The sequence below is a fragment of the Cicer arietinum genome, chromosome 4, assembly GCF_000331145.2.
Source record: "Cicer arietinum cultivar CDC Frontier isolate Library 1 chromosome 4, Cicar.CDCFrontier_v2.0, whole genome shotgun sequence".
NCBI lineage: Eukaryota > Viridiplantae > Streptophyta > Magnoliopsida > Fabales > Fabaceae > Cicer > Cicer arietinum.
The window spans coordinates 49,608,404-49,631,799 of record NC_021163.2 but is presented as its reverse complement, the minus strand read 5'-3'; the positions used below and the strand labels follow the sequence as shown (position 1 = coordinate 49,631,799).

Here is a 23,396-nt window from a genome sequence, read left to right as displayed (position 1 = left end):
CAGTTTATAAATAAGTAATTAATTACTGAAAAAAAAAATAGTACTTCATTAAATTTCCTAGAATAATATTTGTTACAAAAGGAAAATCAATTATTGTCAAAATAATAATTAAAAAAATCGACTTGCACTGTTATAGTAAAAACAATGTGAAAAATACTAATAATTTACATAAAAGAATACTACTAAGAACAAAATTATGTTTTCATCATCTTATTGGTGATATCTTCAACGACAAAAGGTTATCCAGAACCGAAGCTTCTTTTGTTTTAGTAGCAGGTGGCCCAAAAACATCCCAAAAACGAAGAGTCTCGTCTGCTCCAGCTGAAACTGTTGTTAATCCATCTGGACTCTGTAAGACATAAGAAATAATCATTGGACGTGTACAAAAATTTCGAGGTCTAATGCAAACTTTTTAAAGAGATTTAATATCAATTATTTAAATTATCGATTTTTAGATTAGGTTTTCAATTTTTTGAATTCTAAGAACATTTACCAAATGTTTGTAATGAAGTAATTATTACATTTCACTCTCAATAGATAAGATGACAAATCTGTTCAATCTACCTTGTAGCATTGTTGATCTCATATATGATTTAAACAATTTTAATTTTGAAAAACTACTGCTAACTGTATTAATAATATTCTATAGGCAGCAGTATATACATTTGAAAATGAATCTAGTACTTTGATATAACTTAAAACTTCTATTGGAGTATTAATTCCTTTTTTAACAATGATACATTTTGCACTACTTTGATATCAAGTATCTCCTCTGATAATTCACTTCAAGGTCTTGAAAAGAATATGAAGACGAGGATAAAAGAAGAAATAATGACTTTTCTTTTTATAGAAGAAACAATGAGAGAAAAAGTAAAACCAACATATAATCTCTCTCAAAAAAGAAACAAACTGTAAATACTTCAATTTTGAAAATATAAGAGTTGATAAAAACTTGATTACTCAACAACAATTTTACTGACCATTTTTCAGTAGAAAAAAAGGCAAATTTTTTAGACAAATTGTAAATTTGTAATTGAAGATTTTCCACAACTATATTCCTAATTAATTAGACTTGTTATATTCTCAACCCCTTCTTAATTACTCTATTTGACTGTGCACCACGTAGTCACATAGGTGAAGTGGCTTGTGGATTTGATTGTAAACTTGTGATGTTAAACCATCTATCTATGAAGCAGTATGTACTGATTTTTTTTGAGGCCTTGTTGGCCTTGCTTAATACATGACTCTTTAGATAATGTTATTTGTAAGAAAGTGTTAGTAAATTAGTAGTTATGTCACTTTTTAGAAATCAAACCTTAGACCGCATAATTAGAACTCATTAGCATATCACAATCAACAAGAACTCAATTCACACTAGACTATAACTTTGCAGCATACCTGAGAAAGATGGAGGACTCTCGAAGCATGAGGGTCCAAGCCTCCAACTTTAGTCATAGATGGATACTCCCACAAACAAAGTTGATTGTATTCTGCACTTGTACTAAATCCATGGCCACTTAATATCTCTTTGTGATGTCTATTCCATTCTAATCCACAAACCTGCATAAGATACAAAACCATTCTTAAGAAACTAAATGATAGATGACATAGTTACTGAGATTAGAAAAACAAATGCTTTTTCTTGCCTGAGCTTTGGTATCTATGCTGCAAATATTGGTTCCCTTTTGTACATTCCATAGCTTAATACATCGATCATCCGTGCCACCTCCAGAAGCAAGCACTGATGAATCATAAGGGCACCAAGCAAGTGCTTTGACAGCAGCACAATGGCCTTTAAAACAATGCAAGAAATTTGATGAGTTCATTTTATTTGATTCCCATATATAGATGTGATTTTCATTGCCACCACTCGCCAATATATTTCGCCTTTTCGACCATTTTAAACCGCAAACCTCTGCTTTGTGTCCTTTTACCCGGGAAGTCACATTACTTTTTGCTCTAACTGCATACCAAGAACATAAAAATACAGCAAGATGTTAGGTTACATCATTTTATTTTATGATCAGTAGATTAATGTATACATAAATAATATCAGGCCGGCCCAATAAAACTCAATAATAAGTGAAGTTTGAAGCAAGTTTTGTCTGTAAAAACACTAGACTTTTTGTAGACGCGAAGAAAAGGTTTTAGCAAAACCTTATCCTTGGTCCAGCCCTGAATAATACATCAGAAAATTTCATGCGAACAACTAAATCTATTTACCATCATGGTTGATTATAGATTTGTCATGGCTTCCAGAAGTTAAAATATGACCATTCCATGCTAGAGTTGCTATCCTTTGACTATGACCTTCTAGCTTTCTTATCTGAAAATCAAAAACCAATAATAAGTCCACCATGTCATAGTGTAATCACTGATCATACAAACAAGAAGATGAATAGAGAGATGCATATATACCGTCTTGGAAGTCTCGGCATCAAAGAGATGAAGATTAGAGTGCATAAATCCTGTTGCCAAATACTTTGAATCCTCCGACCAGGAAACACTAGTTGGATAATTGTTATCATTGGCTTTAAACAACTGAAATACATCAGCAGTAACTGAGTTCCAAAGGTATATTTCTCTGCCTAAAGCAACAGCTAGAATGTTGTTTTTCCCCCAATCCATAGTGTTTGTGTAGAAATCATTTCTTATTTTTGGCGCATCCAATACTCTTGATTCCTTCTGCAAGCACAGTTAATCAGTTTATTCAATCAGAAATCATTCTTCTTATCAATCAGTACAAGTTTAAAACAATGTTGTCGGGGATCACAAAAAATAACGATTTTTTCAGATTCAGCTATGCTGCAGTTTAAAAGCTCTGTTGTAGCAGCTTTTTGACAATATTTTGTGCTAAAATAGTGTATCGCAGAACAATAACAATTTGTTCAAATTCTGATGTGTTATAGCGCTATAGTTGACATTTGACAACACTCTTTTAAAACACTTGCTCATTAATCTTTTCAAAAGGAATGTGAAAAATTAGGCATTTTGGTATATACAAACAAAAAATAATCTCATCGAAAAACAGACTAAAAGACCTCAAATTCCAGTAATTATGAAAAACAAATTTTTTTACTAAGTTGAAGACATCAAGGTCTTTGCAAGAAACTATATTCAGAAGTCATATCTCAACACCAATTTAGTTTCCACCAAACTTAGTCTCAATTATCATTATTCATGTTTCCTTATATATGTTTTTAAGATGGTTTTGTCTTTAAGGATAAAATCACACAACAATAAATTCCTTGTAGCTGTTAATGAGTTTAATATGGCCACAGGCAGGCTTTCAAATTTGATTTATATTATGACTATAACACATTAAACTTATAAACTATTCCTTTCCTATGAATCCAAAGAGCAAAGTAAAAAATGAGATTAATCATTTTGCAAAGGTGGTACAAATTTGATTGTGTGAAGTCATAAAGATAGAGACATCATCACATTCAAGCCCATATTTTAGAACAGCTTAGAAACGTTTTCACTAACAACACAACAAATGTTAGACACTTAACTGAAACATTCATGATGCTATCTATAGTGATAGCTATGACCACAAACTATGTTACACTTGAAATGATTAAAAATGTGGACAGATATATAGATGCATTTTGCATACAGATATATGTATTCTATCACACAACAATAAATTTATTTGACAAATGAATTAAATGGTCACTATATTTAAAATGAAACTCGATAAAAACAATGTTGTCAAATAGCGGCTATAACATAGCGAAAATTGGACAAATTTCTATTGCTCCGCAATATGCTATTTACTACATATTGTTGTCAAATAGTCACTATTGCAGCACTATAACATAGTAGAATTTGAACAAATTGCTATTTTTTTTATGATCCGCAGTTGACTGTACTGAATAAAAGTAGATTGATAAGAAAAAAACCTTAGGCAGCCTACGACGGATAAGTTGATTGCGGTTGTTTTGAAATGCCGCTTCCTCTTCTTGTCGAATCACATCCATATGACGAATGGATTTTTTACTTACTTTTGGACTTCCCCTAAAAACTAACATCCGAAACGGCTTCCCTTCTGAATCCAAAGTCAGTTTCTCATCCAATTTCTGTCTATACGCATCCTATCATTATAACAACATTTATATAACACAATGTTAAATAAAACAAGATAAAATGAACAATTTCAAAAACATTCATACATACAAGAAACGATTCAAAACGTAATCTTGAAAACTTAAAGTATTGAAAAGATGAAAACTTAAAAAAAAAAAAGGAAAGAAAGTTACATTGAAATGTTTATTGTGAAATTTTTGGGTTGGTTTGTTAGTGAGGAAAGTGTGGGCTTGATCAAGATCCATCAAACTCCTATTAGGTATGAACCGATCACCCTGTAAAGAAAGAAAGAAAAATCAGAATGAACATGCATCATGATTACATAAATATATTAGAAAAATCATAATAAAGAAGATTAATACTGGAAAATGATAATCGGTTGGAGTGCTGAGGAGGCTTCTTGGAGTGTACCAATCACAATCAAGATTCCACATTGTGTCTTCGAAGATGAACTGATTGATGATTATGATGAAAAGAAAGAGAATTAAAAGAAGAAGAAGAAGATGATGATGAAGATTGATGAAAAGAAAGAGCGTTTTAAGAGAGTAATAACGGAAGAATAATGAAATAGAAGAAAGAGTTTGGCGCCAACTATATATATTTTTAGACCGTTGCTATTTTCTACTCAACAAGTCGTAAATTACCCAAATCTAATCAACATGAAACAATCTTTTATTTTTATTTTTATTGTAATAGATTTCATAAAAATATCAACGCGTGCTCAAGAAAGAAAACTGTCATTATGTCCAAAAAAAATTAAAATCTTATTGTATGTGAATCTTGTAAGTTATAAGTGTTCAATTAAAGAAAATTATTATTAAGTTAAAAAAATTTAAACTTTTATTACACGTGAACCTTGTAAGTTATAAATGTTCAATAAATTGTAATTTTTTTTTGAACTGAAACACTATTTTTTTTTTATTCTAAATTTTATTTAATAAAAAGGTAAAATTATATTAACATAATTGTACTTTCTTTTATAAAAAAATCCACGCATCCCAACTCATTATTTGTATCCGGTACTGATATATCATACCATCAATTGACTATATTCATACACGTTTTGTTTAAAAGTTTGGAGGAGATAAAAAGAGAGTTTTAAAAGGAAGAGAAATTAGATAAATAAAAATAAATTTTATATTTATTAATAAAATAATTTTGTAGAAAGTGGTAAAAAATACTACCACATGCCTCGAAGTCGTTTTGTAGGTTTAAACACCAATTTATTAGATCAATTCTTTTACCTTTTGTAATAATCCAATTGTATTATTTCTTTGGAATTCAAGTTTTTCACATGAGAATCCAAACTCACTCTTTTTTGTATTTTAGTTTTTGTACAATCGCAGATATTGACTACTCTTCATAGTCATGGAAAAGCAATACATACTAAAACAAGGCTCTCAACTTTTAACTTTAAAAAAAATGCAAGAATTTTGAATATTTTGTACACTAAGTCACCTAGATCATTGGAGGGTGCTAGAGTCGCCTCACATATAAATTACTTCAATTTAAAAACAAAAATTAACCGTGTTATTTATACAAAGTATCTATTGATTAATGACTAATTTTTATTTTGAAAACATTACTGATCACTTTTCTTGTGATCTCTCCATCTTAATCATGCTTTTTCCATCCACGAAGCTAGAACGTTAGTAGAAAGAACCTTCGAAGGTTGTATCACCAAAAATAGAATAATGTATAATATTTAAAATTAATTTCACACAAATAGGAAACTATTTACTCCTACTTGCGCACACAAAATAAATTATATAGTAAAAGCCAATAACAGAAAGAAAAAAAATCTATTTGTAGTATAGATTTTTGTTTTGAGACAATCATTTGCAATATAGATATAAAATTGCAATTGGGGAAAAATTATAATTAATTATTTATGCAAGAAAAATATACGACACTAATCTTAGCCACAAAAATATACGACAATATAAGGCCTAAAGGCTTATGGAAGGCACTGTACTTTTTTAAAAAATTATTATGAACTTATCATTAAATATATAAAAAATTAATAAAGAAAAAACTGTGATGAAATTCCAATTTGTGTTACATATTATTAATGAAATTGCTTAGTTTTGCTTTCATAAAAAAAATTAAAAAGAAAATTATGATAAAGGGAGAAAAGGGCTAAAATTCAAAAGCATGATTTGAGGAGTAATGTTTGGGATTAAAAGTTGAAACCAGATAGGAGAGTGTTATCCTACAGCAGGACCAATAATTAATCTCTATATATACATACTGCTATTGACACTTGACATATTTTTCAACTACTACGAAAAATTAATAAATTTGTCAAATGTTTGTTACTTTTTATACAAGGGAAATACTAAAACACTTGCTGAGAAATTAAAAATAAATTTAGTCAATTAGAAATATATTGAAAGTTATATTTTCAAATTTATGAATCTTTGAAGTTTTTTTTATACAGAATTTTTATTTTTGGTTCTTTAACAAGTGTCTTTAGAATCCTTGTTAACAAGATTCTTTGAGAGAAAAAAAAAAGATTACGTTTTCCAATAATAAGTTAATTAGGGGCATTTTTTTTTAAAGAAATTACTGATGCATGTTGAATTTTGTACAAAAATATGCATAAAATCTAATGGACACAAAAAAAGTAAAAAAAGTACTCATGATCAGGGACGGAAAGAGTATAGTACAAAAATGTGCATAAAAAACCAAAGGGTAAAAAATAGTATAAAAATGTTTGAAGTGCAGAATTTCACCAGTAACAGTTACAATAAATTAACTATATATTTAATATATTGTAGTTTGACCAAATGTGAAAATTAAAGAATATACACCTTAAAAGATTTTTCTACACAAGAAAATTTCCCAGTCAGCCAAAATAAAACCAGCTATCCAAAACCAGAAGTTTTCAGGGCCTTGGTTTTTTTTTTTCCAAAACCAAACTAACAAAGAATGTAGCAAAAAAAAGTAAAATAATCAGCGGTCATCAACATTTGGTCATGGATTTCTAGAAAACTGTAAGATATATATATTAGTTTGAATCATTGTGATTCATTTTTCTCTGGAACTTCCATTTGAGGAGGTAAGAGATTTAAGAAGCTCCCTCTAACAGGTTGATTAGAAGAAGCCTTAGCTGATTCATCATCTGTGTCATACAAAAAATAAATAATTTAATTAAAAAATAGAACAACATATCAACCTCTACTTAGATAAACAATTTAAGTAAGCGCTTATAGTTATAAACACTTATCATATAAAAATTTATGTATAAGCTATTTATATATAACAAAAGATAAAATAAAGTCAAACTATTTTCATATAAGTTATAAGTTGTTTCCATAAAATTAAGATGACAACAACTTATAGACATGTCATAAGTTGTTTCCATGAACTCTTCTAAACAATCTCACAAGGGTTTATGTCAGTAAATAAACTTAAAAAAGACATTCCAAACAGGCCCTAAGTCAAAAGCTCTTCTTGATTTTTCAATAGCCTATACTTCAATTTTAAGTGACAGAGAATAATAATGAAGGATAATAGCGAATTGTTCTATCCATATATCTATGAAGCAGCAGATATTGGGATTCTGTGAGGGAAAGGGTAAAGAAATAATTTTTTCTCTAAATTGCAAATGGTCAAACTTTTTTTCTAGTTTTTTCCTCTTTCTTTTTTTTTTTTTCCTTTCAAATCCTTACATATTTCCTTATAAGATAATATAAACTATTTAATTAATCTACAAAAATGTCATCAATGATATCATCATTAGTTTTGTTGGATAGAAAGACAGATATCTAAAAAAAAAATTAAAAACAGTGAGAATATTCTTACCAAATAAGGTCTTAATAGATGGCCTTTTTGGTTTTGTGCTCTTCTTCTTCAATTCAGCTGTTAAAGTAAACAAACATACCCAAATTACTTGTGAAATGAATGTATTAAAAATAGTAGTAAAAAAAACCAATGAATTCAAAAACTAAAAAATTTCCTCTTTCAGCTTAGACAAGTTCACCAGAATAATCTTTAGAAAAATCACAGTATACTACTCAAGGCATCAATATCCAAAAGTAGTTACTAGGGTTTGTTCCTCATATAAGCAATTGTGTATATCATAGTATTTCATATGACACGGGTCTGAAGTAATACAAATTTTAGAAAGAAACCCGTCCACCATTATTTTCAAGACGTGTTCAATTCAAGGGATTACTAAAAATGGGCTTGAATAAGCCGGCATTTACTTAAGGAAACCGTAAAATTAGAAGCAAGTCGAAAGATTTATTTTTATCATGGCAATAAACATCTCAACTAAGGGTTGAACCAATGAGGTGTTATGTCGCACAATATACAATCACAATTAAACAATTTTTGAATAAAATAGAATTGATAAGAAAAATAGAAAATGATGACTATCAGATGAATGGGTTAAATAAAACAATCATACACACAAGGACACACAAACATAGAGAAGGAGAGAGATGAACATACCAAATCCAGGTATATCATTATCGTCCACAATTTCATAATTCTTGTATGTGTAACCGACAAAGTTAATATCTTTCGATGGAAGCATCTGCAGCAAATTAATGACACCACTTAGTAAAAAAACCTAGCTTCAACAAACATTAACAATAAATGTTCCATGTAAACATTTATATAGACGATTTCAAATCAAGAAGCAATTGTATTCACTGTTACTATTAACAAAACTTCTGTCACATTCCTGTTTCATCCCAAGAATATAATAAAACATCTTATACTATCATTATATTATATTAGAGTATCTTAGTTTATCTCCTAGACCAACTATATACAAAATTTGAATAACAAAAACCTACCTTTCTCCATGGCCCTGCCTTTGAGGAAGGTTTAGTTTGCTTGTCCACCTACAATCATTAGTAAATAGAGCATAATATTAGTTCACAACAAAAAAAGTCATCAACTCTACTATATCCATGAACATAAAAATAGATAAGATACCTCTTCAAATTTCTCAAAATTTTGAGTATCTAATTCATCGTTGACCTCGGGCATAAAAGCAGCTTCCATTTGGTACAATTTGTCCCACTCAATACCTTTGAACCATGGGTGAGCCTGAAAATAAAATAATCAAATCAACCATTTATTATTGGTTAAGATGCATCATTATATCAAGTAAATTACAGAATTTAGTGCATGTTTGAATTAGCGGAATCAGTGTGCCGCCATGATTTTGACAAAAGCTACACCTTAGAGCTTCAACAAAATCACAGTGATTATTTCAAACTCACCGTCATTCCAAACATGTATTTAGAAGAAAAAAACACACTGCAATACCTTTATTTCATCAGCTCCTTTGGTTCCAATCCTCAGCTCTACATTACATAGGAGTCTGCAAATAAGATCCTTTGCCTCTGGTGATAGTTTGGCTTCTTCTGGAAATTTTAAATGAGTTCTCCAATTTACTATCTGCATATTGAAGGTGAGATGGAATATTATTACCATTATCGGTATCGACCAAAAATGATACAATATAAGGAAGCCATGCAGACAATCAATGTTTCCACGTTGTTGTTGTTATTAAAAGTTAATAACAATGGAATGTCATCTATAACCATTAACGATTCCAATAAATGATGCGTTGTAATCCATCAACATCTTCTGGACATTACCTTTCTACAAGTTGCCATCGGTTCGTCTGAATAAAATGGTGGATACCCCACAAGCATTTCATACATTATGGCTCCTAGAGACCACCTGAAAGAATTGACAAAAATATCAGAATATATTGAAGAAATAAGTACGTACAAAAACAAGGTGGACTAAGAGATTATTGAAAGAAACAATAAAAACAAATACTACTATACCAATCACATTCCAAGCCATATCCTTTCTTCAACAAAACTTCAGGAGCAATATAATCGGGTGTTCCAACCGTAGAATAGGCCTGCATTATTGCAAATAAAGAAAAGCTTAAAATGCCATCAATGATCAATATATGTAGGGCTGCCATACAATCACAAGGAGAAAAAACTTTCCAAAATCAAAGTAAAAACTAGTGATCACCAAATTTATATGTTGAAATTATAAGGTTTAAGGCGGAAGACAAGGAATGAAAGAATAGACTCCAAATGACAAAATAGCACATTGATATATGATGTAAAATGTAAATGGTGTTACAAAAGATAAAACAATAACCCTTATTTATTATATTTGGACTTTAAGTTAATTGCAAGACTTCTAATCCTAATCTAATAATCCTATTCCTAATAGAATAAAGGAACAAATAAATTGCTTAAGATAAAATTCCTAATATGATCCCTAAAAGCAAGGTAACACAAATATCCAAATTTATAGTGCATAAAGAGAATAGAAATTTAAAGACAAGTATTGCAATAAAGGTAATTTGATAAGATGGTTGGAAGGGGGTAAAAAAGAGAATAGAAATTTAAAGACAAGTATTGCAATAAAGGTAATTTGATAAGATGGTTGGAAGGGGGTAAAAAAGAGAATAGAAATTTAAAGACAAGTATTGCAATAAAGGTAATTTGATAAGATGGTTGGAAGGGGGTAAAAAAGAGAATAGAAATTTAAAGACAAGTATTGCAATAAAGGTAATTTGATAAGATGGTTGGAAGGGGGTAAAAAAGAGAATAGAGATTCTGAATAACATAAACAGTAGATTGATATGTAGTGAAAATGACACGTTATAACAGGAAAAACATTAACTTCAGTTATACTAGGAATTAGGTTAGTGCTAGACTCTAAATCCTAACCAAATAAGCAAACAAATAACTTACTAAAGATGAAATAAATCCATAAGAATAAGATATGATTGCACAGAAGATAAGATTCCTAAAAAGAAGTTAATATAACTATCCATACTTATCCTTTGGTGATCAAACAAGACGAAAGAATAAGAAGACTTATTGTTTATTTTAACCAAAAAGAGGATGTTAACCTAAAGGATCATAAGGAACAAAGTAATTGTGCTTGTTTATGAATACGATTATTGAGAGACTTACGAGCATTCGACGATTTTTCTGCCAATGCTGCAGTTGCTCCTGTTGTGATCGTTTAGGAGCTGAAGGACGTCCGTCACTTTGAAGGGCTCCACTTCTGTTCACTCCAACAGATAAGTCTTTTTCCTGAAGGTTACTGCAGTCTAGCGGCTTACATAATCCAAAATCGGATAGTTTCATGTGACCATTTCTATCAAGCAGCAAGTTGTCAGGCTTGATATCTCTGCAATGCAATTAAAAAAATCGGAATATCGACTTAATTAAACACTTATAAGATAAGAACTTATCATATAAGTGTTTATGACTAAGCTATGTCTAGAACATCACTAAAATAAAGTCAAACTGTTTTCATAAGCTATCATGGAGAACTTATAAAAATAAGTTGAAAGTAGCTTATGGACATGTTATAAGTTATTTACATAAGCTTATGGACATGTCATAAGTTATTTACATAAGCTTATGGACATGTCATAAGTTATTTACATAAACTTATGGACATGTCAAGTAAGTCAATCCAAACACAATCTTGGTGTTGTTGTTTACAGCATAAGTGTACCTGTGAATATAATTATGTTTATGAATGGACTCTACGGCTAGAACAGTCTCCCCGACGTAAAACCTAGCCTCATCTTCAGTCAGTGTATCTTTCCGCATAAGCAACGTCATCATATCTCCACCAGGTAGATACTCCATTATGAGGTATAAATTCTCGTCATCTTGAAAGGAACAATAAAGTTTTACAATGCAATTGCTGTCAACTTCTGCAAGAAGGTTCCTCTCAGCTTTGACATGTTCAACCTAAAAAACGTAAAAGCATCGATTAAGTAAAAAGGAAATATTATCTACTCTAGCAATTGTGATAATTCATATACCTGGCCTCTACGAAGCATTTCGGATTTCTTAAGTTTCTTCATAGCATATACATGACCAGTTGCCTTTTCCCGGCAGACTCTAACCTATAGAAAGATGAAATTGCAAAATCGTAAAGGATAATTCGAAAAAATATCTGTGTGGATTATGAAACAATAAAATATTCAATAAAAACCATTACTTGGATGCATATTAGGAAAAGTATACCTCTCCAAATGCACCCTTCCCAATCATAGTTAGGGGCTCAAAGTCGTCAGCCCCCATCTTATGTCTCTGACGACGCATGATTTCTGTCTCCTTTTGCTCCAAATACTTGAGCAAATTGTTCTGCTCTTCCTCGGAGACTTCAGCATCAGCCAGTTTCTTTTCTAGCATATTACGTCTGCAAAGAATGACAAACTCAGAACTTACTACAGACATAAAACAATTTCCATTTGCATACATTGTTTGCATATAATGTTTAATGCCACAAAAAAGACCATAAAGGACATAATGTCAAGAACGCCACAAAAAACTATATTCCAGAATCCAGTACCAAGAATACTAAGCAACGACAATAAGGAAATGATTTAATTCAATCTGCTTAGTACAGTGTTCTTCAATAACATTAGATTGGATTGTGAATTTGTAATCATGCCATAAAATATAAGTTACCTTTCCTTCCTCTCCTGCAAGCTTTGCCTCTGTTTCTTATAATGATTTTCAATGTAATGCTTTGCAGCTTCAACCTTCTGTTTGGTTGCACTTGAAGGAAGTTCTTCATTTATTGGTGTTTTTGACCCTTCTTTTGCCGTGCTTGTAGCTTCATTTTTTCTTGGAGACTTTGTTTTATCACGTAACTTGAACTTACTAAACCAACGCCTTGTAGTTTCCATTTTACACGTTCAATTCTTAGGCTGTTCGTTGTTGTGTTATATATCTTCTACTTCACCAAACACTAAACACTAGAAGTTTCCCCAAACAACAATCTTATTTTTTCCATATATGAAAATCGAGGAACCGTTGTATCGGAGGAATCCAAGCCACATATAATTGTAACTTCTGTTCAATGAGAAAAATAAATGACAACTAATCAGCAAACTTTAAGCATCACCCAAACAGTTATTAGCTGAACAGAAGAAGCAAAACTTCATTAGCATCAAGCAAATTGAAAGCGCTAATAAAATAAAAACCAAGCAATTTAAGAGCTGATTCCATATGTTATGTGAATCAAGTACACAGAGGGAAAAAGGGTTGATCATAATCATTCCAATTTCAAGTTCATGAATTTGCCAAAACAACTTATGAACTAAGAATGAAAACCTAAGCAATAGTCCCCATTTTGCAACAAAGATTTCAAAAGCTTCAATTTTTCCACATTAACAGTGCTTAAAAACCAAGGTTTTAAATAAAGGTCTGGAACTGCTATCTAGGCCACGGAACAAAGGTTTCCTATATCTTCACAACCGCGTTCTCAATTTTAAAACCTTGTAAAAGAAACTGATGGAAACAGATGAACCACTCATTATGCAATTCAGAACAATATAAAAAAGTGAAATTCAAAACTTCTAGATTTTTCCCAAATTACACACTAAAACAAACACTAAACACAATCTCACCACAATGGGATTCAATAATTCAAAGTGAACATCAAAATAACTCTTCTGGACAACAATGAAAGTAGTAAAAATATAATCTTTTAAACAACAAAATATCCTAATCACAAAAAAGGAATAAGGAAGAAAAAAAAAACATATATTTTTCTCTTACCCTACATGTTCTCACACCTAACCCATTAATAGCAATAACAACGACCCATTTAAAAATTTCCAAATCTAAGTCAAAAATAATCAAACCACACTAAAAACAAAACCAAAAAAGAGTATAAGTTTGAATAGAATGAACAAATGGGTGTTATATAAACCTTGAATTAAGATGAATCTGAAGGTTCTGAAACTGAAAGAGTTGTTGTTGTTGTTGGTGAAGGTTAAAGAGTAAAGAAAAAGATGATGATGAAGAAGAAGAAAATGAGATTAACGATTGTTACTGATGATGATTGTGACTGTGAAGAAGAAAATATATGAATGAAGATTTTATTATGCAAAAAAATTCATTCGCTGGTTTTGCTTTTTTGTTTTTAGCTTTGAAAAAGTTGGAGGCACTCTTAAAAATATTTAATTTAATAATAATTAATTAAAATAATAATAATAATAATAATAATAATAATAATAATAATAATAATAATAATAATAATAATAATAATAATAATAATAATATAAAAAACGCGTTATTACGCGGAGTCACTACTTTCAACCTTACCCAATTTACGGAGAATATGGTATTAAAAAAAATGGTATTGCTACGTCATCACTTATCAATCCAATCACATATATAATATAATATATTTATTTTTAATAAAGATTTGGTTTTTTGGTGAATAATAAAGATTTGATTTTGAGTCAAGAATACAGCAAAGATTTTTTTGCTGTCAATAAAAAAATTGTCTTCGTGTTATTAATGTCTCGTTAATACAAATATTGATTTTTGTACTGGTTTCCTTAAAAACTATATTTTGATTTACTTGTAATTGATTAGTAATATAAAATTATGATTAATAAAAAAATATTTAAACTTAATTGTTATATACTGTTGATATAAATAGTTTTTATATTAAAAACAAATCATAATTATTTATTGATAATATAAAATATTTTATATTTTTAGTTCTTACATATTTTTATAATTGTATTTTTTTGGAAATCAATTAAATCTTTTAATATATTATGTAAAATATATTGGGAGATCATTTATTGTAAATTATTATAAAAAAATTAATTTTCAAATTCCATAATTTAAATTTAATAGATATTTTTTAAGAGAATACGAGTTATTTTGTGTTTGATTATCTTAATAAAAATTACATTTTTTTTAAATCTTATAAAAATTAACTTTTATGAAAAGTTATTCAAAATAGTTTCATAATTAAAGCAGTTTTTATATTATTTATATATTTTATTATTTTTTTAAAGTTATAACAAGAGAACATAAACTCTTAAATAGACTCGTTATAGATGTAATAAATTATTTATAAAAATGATTTTTTCATAAATTACTAAAAATAATTTTTCATTTAAATAAATTTTTAGGTTATTTTTCTGATTTTATAAAAAATTGTGATAAATCAATAAAAAAATTCAAAAGTGACTAATTTTTTAAAAAAATATAGTTTATTTTTTTACGAAAAATTGTAACTAAACGAATCCTATATATGTTCGAAAACTCTAGATGTTGACTTGTTTTTATGTTATATAAATCATATTTATTTTAAATTTTAATATGAACTTTTATGATTAAAATTTATATTTTTGTATTGTATAAATTAATTATAGTTTTCAAACCCCCTTCTAGACTATTTTGGTAAAACATTATTTTTGGAAGAATAAGTCAAAAAAAAATGTCTTATAAAATTTTTTAGGTAATATTTTTTTACTATAAACAGATATTTGAACCTAATTTATTAATTTATGAGAGTGTAATCTCTTTTGTTAGACTTAATTTTTGTTGAATTATCAAATTTAAAGAGATAAAAGTTATAATATACATTTTTACAAAGAAGTTATTAGATAATTTAAATAAATTAAATATTGTGTCAAGTGAATCTGTCTTTGAATGGTACTGGTAAGTAATGCTAGTATTGGATGAAAAAAGAACATAGAAGAAAAGAATACAAGCAAAAAGAGTGTTAAAAGAATAGAAGTTAACAGAAAATAAGATATTTTTTTAGTTGTTTGGTAAGAGTAAAAGTTAACATAAAGAGGGAGAAAAGAAAGATTTATATTTAAAAATTTACATACAAAAATACCCTTTTATAAAAATGTGGGAAGTTGTATTTATTGAATTTTTTTGTCTTTTTACAAATTCTCTCTAGTGTCAATTTTCTCTCCAACTTTGGGTGGAACCATTTTCAATATGGATCTCACTAAAAAAATTATTTTCTTTCTCTTTTTTGTGCAAATCAAACTATGCAGGAATTAAGGATCATGGAATTTGTGCTTTATTTTCTTAAATTTTTCTTTCTATTATCTTTTTCTCCAACCAAACACATCATAGGAGTTTATTTCTTTATATTTTTTTAATAAAAAATGTTTAATTTTATAACTTAAAAACTAATATGGTTTTGTAAATAAATAAAAAAAAAAGCTAATATAATGACAATCTGTCAAATACATGTTGCTTTTTTAAAAAAAATATTAGAAAATGATAAATTACTATTGATAACAATGGTATCAACAACTATTTTACTAATGTGATTTGAATTTTGTCTCATGACAAAAGGTTACAATGTCAAATTATCACTAAGATATCAAATGCAGGTGGTTTGTTATGACTTATAATTTTTTACCCTCATCATTTTTACCATTACTATAGTTTTTGGCATTACTATAGTTTTTGGCATATAAGTGATATAAATGCACACATTATCAAAATATGTGACTCTAATTGAATATTTATACACTAAAATTATATAAAACTAATCACATTAGGTGATAATCCCAAATACATATTTATATTAAAATTACTATAACAATATATTAAAAGTATTGAAATTTTTTAATCAAAAAATATATATTGAAAGTAAACGCTATAATGTTAGCAGAAATGATAATTTAAAGCTATATATTATCTGTCGTTATAAAAACATAACATATTATTTATTTGTCGTCACAAATTACATGAGTAAAATAAAAATCAAGAATAACTAAACAATCATATTATTTGTTTAAGAAATTTTTCTGTCGATATATTATTCATTAGTTTGTATCATATTATTTTGCATGTTTGTTTGAATTTATTTCAAATAAGTTTCATTTTAAGGCATTTAAAACTAACATGTAATTTGATAAAGATAGTTCATATAAATGTGAGATTCATAACAGTATTTCAAGATGATTTATTTTTATTTTATTTCTAAAATAACTTACCTAAATAGATATACAAGTCTAGTAGAAAAAGATAGATACAACGTTAGAAAATTCATCTCTTTCGATTAAATACTTTTGTTCATTAACTCTGAGTTTAATGAGAAGAGTCCGATTAGAGTAATTTATCCAACAAAAGACATTTATATATTGAAAATAATCATTTATATAAATATATAGATTATATAATTACCTAAAACATATATATATTATTAGTGATTATTATATAGTCAGTGACATAAATTGAACAAAGGCAAATTTTGTAAAATCAATGAAGAACTATGTCATTATGATTTTGTTTATATCAATGCAATTTATAGACTGTTGCAGCGCACAAAACACTGCTCTATTATTTTTATTTTATTTTATTTTATTTTTTAAAATTTAAACTGAACACGGTTATTAATAAGAGTACATTAGGTTCATAATATAGTTTTCCCTCCAATTTTTTACTCCAAACGACGTTCTTTGGACACGAAAAATATACTAAGCTAGCATTGAAACAACATGTACACTGCATTTGAAATTTGAATGGTTCTATTTTCCCCTCATCAAATTTTTCAAATTTTATTATCAAGATTTGCCTTCACAACATGACAAATCATCTATAATAATAATTTTCGTTGAAAAAGATACTTGCTCTTTTTTTTTTCTTCTAGCCATACTGTGAAGTTGATCCTCGTTGAAAAAGTCGTTTTTTTTTTTAACTTTAATTTATATTTATCTATATTACAGGGTTTGCCATTAGAGTTTGGTACATTCATAAGGAATATGGAATACAAGGCACTTAATTTGAGAGGATGTTATGGATTAAAGTACTTTGGAATTTGAGAATTTTGTTGAAAACATTGCGATGGTGTAAAAAAAAAACTGATATAGACTTGCTTCATTGGGTCTTCAATGTCATATTTTCAATGATGGTTATCCTTAATATGTAATGTGTTTCATGAAACTGCTTTTTAATTTCTCTTTGTTGTTTATAGTATTATCTTCGGCTCTTAGCGATATTTTGTGTTGGTCATAATCATTTAATTATTTTGGGAACGAGATCTATTACTATTGGGTCTTTGGTGTTCATGTTTCAGTTTTTAGATGATTCACATGCCATGTTTCTAATTTTAATTGTGTTAACTTTTATTATGTGTGCTCGTACTCGTGCCTTAGCACGGATGTTATACTAGTAACATTACATAAAAATTAATATATACTAGTCAAATGAATTTAATGAATTTAATTTGATTGTTATATTTTTTTTAAATAAGGAATAACTACATCATTAATTGGTTATATAAATTGGAGAAGGAAAAATTGTTATTAATAATCATAATATTAATGATTATTTTACGACTCTCTCATATGAAATTTGAATTTTACCATCAAAGTTACAATGTCAGACTCTTATCACTAAACTCATACATTATAAAATTAAATGAAATAAATTATATAAGTGTGTGTGGAAGAATGCATAATACATATATACAATTGTAAATGTTATATATATAATTTAATATATAATTATATTAACTCAATTAATTAAATTGAATTAAATATAATTGTTGATTGATTTAGGGTCTAGCATGTGACATAATTTTAATTTCAAATAACATATTTTATGTTATAGATATTAGAGTTAAATAATTTTTTAGTTAATAAAATTTCAAAGTTCTTTTTCTATAAAAATTCTTCAATTTTAGTCCTCCAATAATATTCCAATTTCGTGCTAAGACCTCATTAAGATTCAAAATTTGAGCATTTAAACTTCGAATCTTATTAATTTTGGCAGTCAAAGAGGTCATGAATTAGTCTAGGATTAAGAGCTAGAAGAAAAATTTGATAAAAAAGGCTAGGTCTGAGGGTATGAAAGTGTTAGGTTCAGGTTATGGTGGGGTTGAGTTAAAAGCTAGTGAGTCATTTGAGGATGTTTTAAAAACTAAATCGTGTACAACTTGAGCTACTATCTTAGTTAATGTTTGGATAGGATTCACAATCATACTTGAGTGAAGATCACATGTTGGTGTGGAAGAGATCACTTAGGTTTTACTGGTTGTTTGGGTAGGTGTGTGTGTGGGGTTAAGTGTGTGAAGGTGATGGCGTTGAGGCTAGAAATTCATTATTAAGGGGATAATGGTTTAATCTTTATCTAAGGGATGGAAATATTTCTACTATGTATGCCTCAAACATCTCATCTGATGTGTATGTATCTGAGTAAGAGCTGAAGAAAAAAAATGAAGGTATGTGAGGTTGTAGAGGGATGTGGGATTTTAGCTTGTTAACATTCAGAGAGGGATGCATTTAAAGTTTGGTGTTTAGTGATGGGGTACAAAGGGTGTTGTTTTAGGTTCAGGTTGAGTCATTTCATTACCACTGACACTACCAATATCAACAAAAGAATGAAGAGACTCAAAAGAAGGGTTTACTTGATGTCTTTTCCTCAAGGGCTTGCTTCATCCTCACTTGTGTTTTCATCATCTTCTACTTCTATCATAGTAGTTATCTTGACTTTCTTTTTCCTTTTTTTTTCAAACTCTTTGAGATGCTATTGGTAAAGGATAGCAAATATGGGGCATCTCTTGATCAAAGTGGTACATCCAAATGTACTCTTGAATAACCTGTTTATTGTCTTCTTCTAATATTGGAGCATACGAGTCTCCAAACAGGAAAATAATGTCTTAAGATCCATTAGAATGTTATGCGAGCCTTTTAACTTTAGTGTTTGGCTTTATGTTGTCCTTGGCAACAACAAGCCACATTTTAGTGCAATTGTGGATGTTGAACAATGGTGCAGAGGAGAATATCGAATGCTCATTCTTAAATTCTCCCCTACTTCCTCTAGTGCTTTAATAAAAGGTGTCCTCATTAGCACAATTGTGATAAGTCTTGAATAGGGAATTGTCTTGATCTTGCATAATCTAGAATTGATTATATAAGACATGTGACACCCTAAACTCCAAAACGACATATATAATAATTTTATACTAGATTTTTCTGAGTAAAATTCGCAAGGGATAAAGAAAATTTATTTACAAGGAAATAAAAATTTTTGTAATTAATTTAAGATATCACGTTTCTCAAAGTAACATGGAACACTTCAAACTTTCTTACTCAATTCAAACAATTTAATCTCAATGAACTTGATTTAACTATAAATTCTTATTTTAATTCCAAAAACTTACTAGTACTATGTTTTTCATATAAAATGTCACTTGTAATTACATAAATAAAATATAATTTACAACTATAAATTCCCGGTATCACCTATCAGAGTGAGGTTTATCTCAAACTTGAACTTCAAGACTCATTAACCTGTAATAACTGCGATTTCACAAAAGCAGGACCAAGTCAGTCAAACACAAACAACGAAGGATGTGAGTTTTGAAATCATGTTAATAGTATAATATAAGTAAGAAGAACACGCAAACAATCATAATACACTGTATCATAACACAAACATTCTTCAAGGAAAAATATCACATTATAAAGTTAAAACCACTCAAGTAAAATCAATGCATTTCACTATAACATCAAATCATCTAAGAGAAATTATTATCACACACGATACCTATTAATCACAATAAAAAAATCACAAGGAAATGCAATGCAATGCATGAGCTTATATTATACTTCACAATATGGTACCATTCTAACTCTGAAGTACTTGATTAGGAGGCTTGATACTAAGACACAATTCCGATGGACGGACAATTCAAATTGCCCCTGTCCTCATAAATCCCCTCAACTCAAGCCGAGACACAAATACGCGACAGTCGAGGTAAACGTGTGTTGCGTGATAGCTCCGGATATTTGGAGTGCTACCTCCAAGGTCTAACAATTTTGCCTTAAGGCTTGACAGCAGACCGCCACGATCAGGCTCATTCAGTTGTACTTCCCAAAATCACTAGGTTTGTCAGGCCCTACCTATATGATGACAAAAAAATCTTCACTTTACAAATTCTCAATATTTATTTTCTCCCCTCGTTGGCCTATGATACTCCATTAAGATCTTCATCTCAAACACAAATTGAAATCACCATTATTTCATCAACTATAGAGTTACTTAAATATTCTCATCACAAATTTATAACATCACTATCATTAATCACACATCATCATCATCATCACAAAAACTCATCACAAATTTATAGCATCACTATCATCAATAATACATCATCATATATATTCATCACAAATTTATTACATCACAATTATTAATCATACATTATCATCATCACATAAAATTATCACAACACATTCATCTTTTATTATAACATCATTTAAACTCATCTAATAAAAAATATACATAAAATTAATTCAACAGCCAATATCACAATAATATCAAATATCATACATTTAAAGAAATTAAATTAAATATCACAATAATATCAAATGCCACACATTTAACAAAATTAAATCAAATATCACAATAAAATTAAATACCACACATTTAGCGAATAAATCAACACCTTATAAGTATTTATATTCTATATTTTAATCTCACAATTTCATTTTGCACATTAATTAATTTATCACTCAAACGGCTACTGCCAGACGTAGCAAGCCCCGGATGAATCGTTTGGAAATACGGTTTTCCCGTTCATCTCACAATATATTATACTCATAAATTCAAACGCTCTCTCACCCCTTACCTTATTTCAATACTTTTACACACGAATACGATTCCACGAGCAAACAATCTTTGTTCTTTGATTTTTTTTGTCCTTCAATTGATCTAACTCGACAGTTTATGGGTAAACGTCAAAATAAATTTTGAGAAGATACTCTAAAAACTAAATTCAAAATTCGGTGAAGGAAAATTACCATAAATCAGAAAATCAATAAGTGGATAATATAGTCACTTTTCACACGGTCGTTTTGGTGTAGGATTCACTCAAATCGGGCATACGGTGAAGAATAACAGTGCAAAATAAAGATTTTTCTAAACAGAGAAATCGGGTATTTTCGGGAGAAATTCGAGTTGTTAAAAATATGGAAAATTGTGTTTAATTGAATAGCTAAATGAGGAAAATAACATACTGAAATTTAGACGAAAACGAAGAAACTTTTTTGGGACTGTCATCGATAAACGATATCAATTTTCTTCTTTTTCTCTCAATGTGCGGCTGCCCTATTTTGTGTCCAGGTTACTCTCTCTTTCTCATACCCTTCATTCTTGTTATTTTCAATTAATATTTTCTTATTATTTAATTATATTTTACTCTTAAATATGTGTCTAATCCATAAAAAATATTTTAATTCTTTCTTTTATTTATTTTTATTTTTTAAATAAAACAAACAATTATCAAAACTATTTTTTTAACACTTTCTTTTAAAACATAATTTAATTACCAACATATTACTAATATTTCAAAAGTATTATTTTATAAAATGAAGTAATTAAAGTAATTAATCTTTTAAAATACGTTAATAATCAAAACCCTCATATTCAAAATAATCCTTATAATAATACTTATTTTTCCAAATACTCAAATTAAAATATTACCATCGTTAGAGAATAGTCGAAATAAAATAAATAAATATAACATCACAATCTCATAACAAGTATATAAAAAAAAATTTCAAACACAATATCAATTCTATCTCAAGATAATTATTTATAAAAAAAATAACTAAATAAAAAATATTTATAAATAATTGAAATATAACTACGTGCATACTTAACATCAGCCAAACGCACAAAAAAATACTACATTAATTGAGTACACATATATACACGTAAAATCGTATAAAATATTTTTCTTTAAAATATTACACTAAAATACTATTATTTTTTAAAAAATATATCAAATAATAAATTATAATATTTATTATTTATATCATACACTTAATTTAATATTTATAAAACTAGCACATCATAAAAAAAACACCTATATAACGAAAATGAATCCCAAAATCTATCAACATATATTATAAAATAAATTTAACATCAAATTAATTATTTAAAATCCTATTTAATTAATACAATAGTTTATTATAGAATTTGGGGTGTTATAAGACACCATGTACTCAAGTACCAAGTTTGGAAGATTAGTCTAGATCTTCTAGAAGATGTTCCACATCAATCATTTGTGGTGACATGGTCAACAAACACTACAAGAAAAACACCATTTTGTTGCCAACTTTATAAATTTTTTGTGGCCGAATAAAACCCTCACAAATTAGTGACCGAAAAAGCCCTCACAAATGCCAAAATTGAAATTACTCTTTATTTGTGGCTGAAAAAGCCCTCACAAATTTTTAAATATTTAACTGGATTTTGTGGCTGTCTAAGCCCTCACAAAATCACAACATTGTGATTTTGTGAGGGCTTAGGCAACCACAAAATCCAGTTAAATATTTAAAAATTTGTGAGGGCTTTTTCAGCCACAAATAAAGACCAATTTCAATTTTGACATTTGTGAGGGCTTTTTCGGTCACTAATTTGTGAGGGTTTTATTCGGCCACAAAATATTTATAAAGTTGGCCACAAAATGATGTTTTTCTTGTAGTGTTT

At 28.5% G+C, this 23,396-nt stretch overlaps 2 protein-coding genes across 5 annotated transcripts; both read right to left on the bottom strand.

The window, feature by feature from the left end:
* Positions 1-22: 22 nt before the first annotated feature.
* LOC101504916 (cell division cycle 20.2, cofactor of APC complex-like) lies at positions 23-4,829 on the bottom strand. Its single transcript, XM_004497804.4, has 8 exons — positions 4,452-4,829; positions 4,263-4,364; positions 3,906-4,097; positions 2,419-2,685; positions 2,224-2,326; positions 1,647-1,963; positions 1,399-1,560; positions 23-349 (listed from the first exon to the last, which is right to left on the bottom strand). The coding sequence occupies exons 1-8, from the start codon at positions 4,521-4,523 to the stop codon at positions 206-208; spliced, it is 1,359 nt and encodes a 452-aa protein (XP_004497861.1). The 5' UTR covers positions 4,524-4,829; the 3' UTR covers positions 23-205.
* Positions 4,830-6,833: 2,004 nt separating this feature from the next.
* Positions 6,834-14,040, bottom strand: LOC101505219 (uncharacterized). 4 transcript variants are annotated; one of them, XM_004497805.4, is made up of 14 exons: positions 13,834-14,040; positions 12,585-12,971; positions 12,138-12,312; positions 11,933-12,016; positions 11,617-11,858; positions 11,064-11,283; positions 9,906-9,985; positions 9,711-9,795; positions 9,376-9,507; positions 9,040-9,153; positions 8,898-8,945; positions 8,548-8,632; positions 7,897-7,953; positions 6,834-7,213 (listed from the first exon to the last, which is right to left on the bottom strand). In XM_004497805.4, the coding sequence occupies exons 2-14, from the start codon at positions 12,803-12,805 to the stop codon at positions 7,110-7,112; spliced, it is 1,647 nt and encodes a 548-aa protein (XP_004497862.1). In that variant the 5' UTR covers positions 12,806-12,971; positions 13,834-14,040; the 3' UTR covers positions 6,834-7,109. The 4 variants fall into 4 exon arrangements, with proteins under 4 accessions (XP_004497862.1, XP_004497864.1, XP_004497863.1 ...); XM_004497807.4 differs by lacking the exon at positions 13,834-14,040 and adding an exon at positions 13,680-13,797; XM_004497806.4 differs by lacking the exon at positions 13,834-14,040 and adding an exon at positions 13,529-13,661.
* Positions 14,041-23,396: the final 9,356 nt, after the last annotated feature.

Excerpts from the sequence above, each read along its gene's own strand:
- LOC101504916 (XM_004497804.4), bottom strand. The coding sequence starts at position 4,523 with ATGTGGAATCTTGATTGTGATTGGTACACTCCAAGAAGCCTCCTCAGC. Across the intron at positions 1,561-1,646 it reads GCATAGATACCAAAGCTCAG|GTTTGTGGATTAGAATGGAA; the intron begins GCAAGAAAAAGC and ends TATCTTATGCAG. Across the intron at positions 350-1,398 it reads GAGTCCTCCATCTTTCTCAG|AGTCCAGATGGATTAACAAC; the intron begins GTATGCTGCAAA and ends TATGTCTTACAG.
- LOC101505219 (XM_004497805.4), bottom strand. The coding sequence starts at position 12,805 with ATGGAAACTACAAGGCGTTGGTTTAGTAAGTTCAAGTTACGTGATAAA. Across the intron at positions 11,859-11,932 it reads AAATGCTTCGTAGAGGCCAG|GTTGAACATGTCAAAGCTGA; the intron begins GTATATGAATTA and ends TACGTTTTTTAG. Across the intron at positions 9,154-9,375 it reads AAGGAGCTGATGAAATAAAG|GCTCACCCATGGTTCAAAGG; the intron begins GTATTGCAGTGT and ends TTTTATTTTCAG.